General features: G+C 35.2%; 1 protein-coding gene across 1 annotated transcript; it reads right to left on the bottom strand.

Annotated features, from left to right (window-relative positions):
• Positions 1-219: 219 nt before the first annotated feature.
• On the bottom strand, positions 220-976 carry LOC142241735 (uncharacterized). The gene is made up of 3 exons (XM_075313519.1): positions 701-976; positions 464-631; positions 220-401 (listed from the first exon to the last, which is right to left on the bottom strand). Exons 1-3 carry the CDS (start codon positions 968-970, stop codon positions 231-233), a joined length of 609 nt encoding a protein of 202 aa, XP_075169634.1. The 5' UTR covers positions 971-976; the 3' UTR covers positions 220-230.
• Positions 977-1,450: the final 474 nt, after the last annotated feature.

The raw sequence follows: 1,450 nt of genomic DNA, 5'->3' as shown, positions 1-1,450 counted from the left end.
TTCCACATTCCTGAAAAAAACAATTTGAATACACTGGATGGAAATATACTCCATTCCAGGAGATTTGCACAAATAGTAATCGAAGGGAATAATTTCGAGCCAAATACCTAAAACCCAAACTTCTTACGAACTAATTAAAATTAAAACCCAAATGCTATTTTAAATGTAGTAATATTTTATTATGGAATTAAATTTAGACAAATATAGATTGTTAAAAAAATACAATATTCTCATTTCACCTTAACAAATTCTCCTTCAATAGCATAACAGATAACTTTAGGACGCTGAATACTGAATTTATCAAAAGCCTTAAGAGTGACTATAGTTTTATAACGACCTTCCACATTAGTATTAAATTCAAAAGTTGTATTCACATCATAAGGACGATGACGATAAGTTTGCTGGAAAAATAGAATCAAAAATAAGAAAAACCTCAACTCTCCAAATTCCAAAAATTCATTACATTGTAATTATTCAAACATTTGCGGTCCTGTTCATTAATGTGCTGTGTCCAAATTTGATAACCAATAAAGTTGTTATCAAATTGCATAGCACATACATCCATTATATAGACGGAGAACACTGTAGGTTGCCAGGCGCCACGTTGGAATTTGTAAAGTTCAGCTCTTCCCTGGATTAAAAGGTAAAAGAATTGGTCAACAATATTTTCCCATAACACTAAGATCCAACATGCGCAAACCTCGATACGATCGCTGGCTTCCACTCCCTCCCAAATACATGTCAAGTTACCTTCCAAATGCGCACTGCCTTCATCGAAAGCCCATGTCATTTGACTGTACTCAAATGGGTCTCCGATACCCTTGCTGTCCTTTGGAGCATCATCACAAGCTTCGAAGATATCCTCATTGGCGAAAAAGTACTGATAATACGCCGATCGAACATTGGATAAACAAAATCCAATAAAGACAAATACAAATATATTAAATTTTACACTTTGTGGGTTTTCCATTTGTTAAAAAAAGACTATTTTCACAATTTCTAAGGGACAAATCTTTTTATATATAGGAGAAAACCATTTAAATGTGATTGAGGCCACTAAGCGTAGCTAGACAATTTTCCTAGGGGGAATATAGCTGTACTAGCAAAAATTTTTATTTTTCTTTTCTCGTAAAAGAAATTGTAAACAACTGAAGTTTCCTTTTGTCGCCACAGTTATTTCCTTCAGGCGAAAAACTTTAGCCTCTTATTTTATGGTTTACCCATGATGACCCATTAAATCGATGTTTTGCGTACTAAAAAATGTAGTTGTTTGGACCGATATGTGAGAGCTCCCATTGTCGTGGCGAGGAGCGGTCCATGTTCGGCGGATGGTTTCCCTGATTTCTTGGAAGACAACTCGCAAAACGGTTGCGTTCCACTCAGATTTGGCTGTTCTGAGTTTTTCTAGGGATACGATTGCATCATGTCCAGTTTTTCCGAAGAAAAAAAA

Source organism: Haematobia irritans, chromosome 5 (assembly GCF_050003625.1).
Source record: "Haematobia irritans isolate KBUSLIRL chromosome 5, ASM5000362v1, whole genome shotgun sequence".
NCBI lineage: Eukaryota > Metazoa > Arthropoda > Insecta > Diptera > Muscidae > Haematobia > Haematobia irritans.
This window is presented reverse-complemented; position numbering and strand designations above follow the sequence as displayed.

Bases quoted from the DNA above. Each gene is read 5' to 3' on its own strand.
- LOC142241735 (XM_075313519.1), bottom strand. From the start codon at position 970: ATGGAAAACCCACAAAGTGTAAAATTTAATATATTTGTATTTGTCTTT. The intron at 632-700 runs GTTTGCGCATGT...CTTTTAATCCAG, and splicing joins AAGCCAGCGATCGTATCGAG to GGAAGAGCTGAACTTTACAA. The intron at 402-463 runs GTAATGAATTTT...CTATTTTTCCAG, and splicing joins AATGTTTGAATAATTACAAT to CAAACTTATCGTCATCGTCC.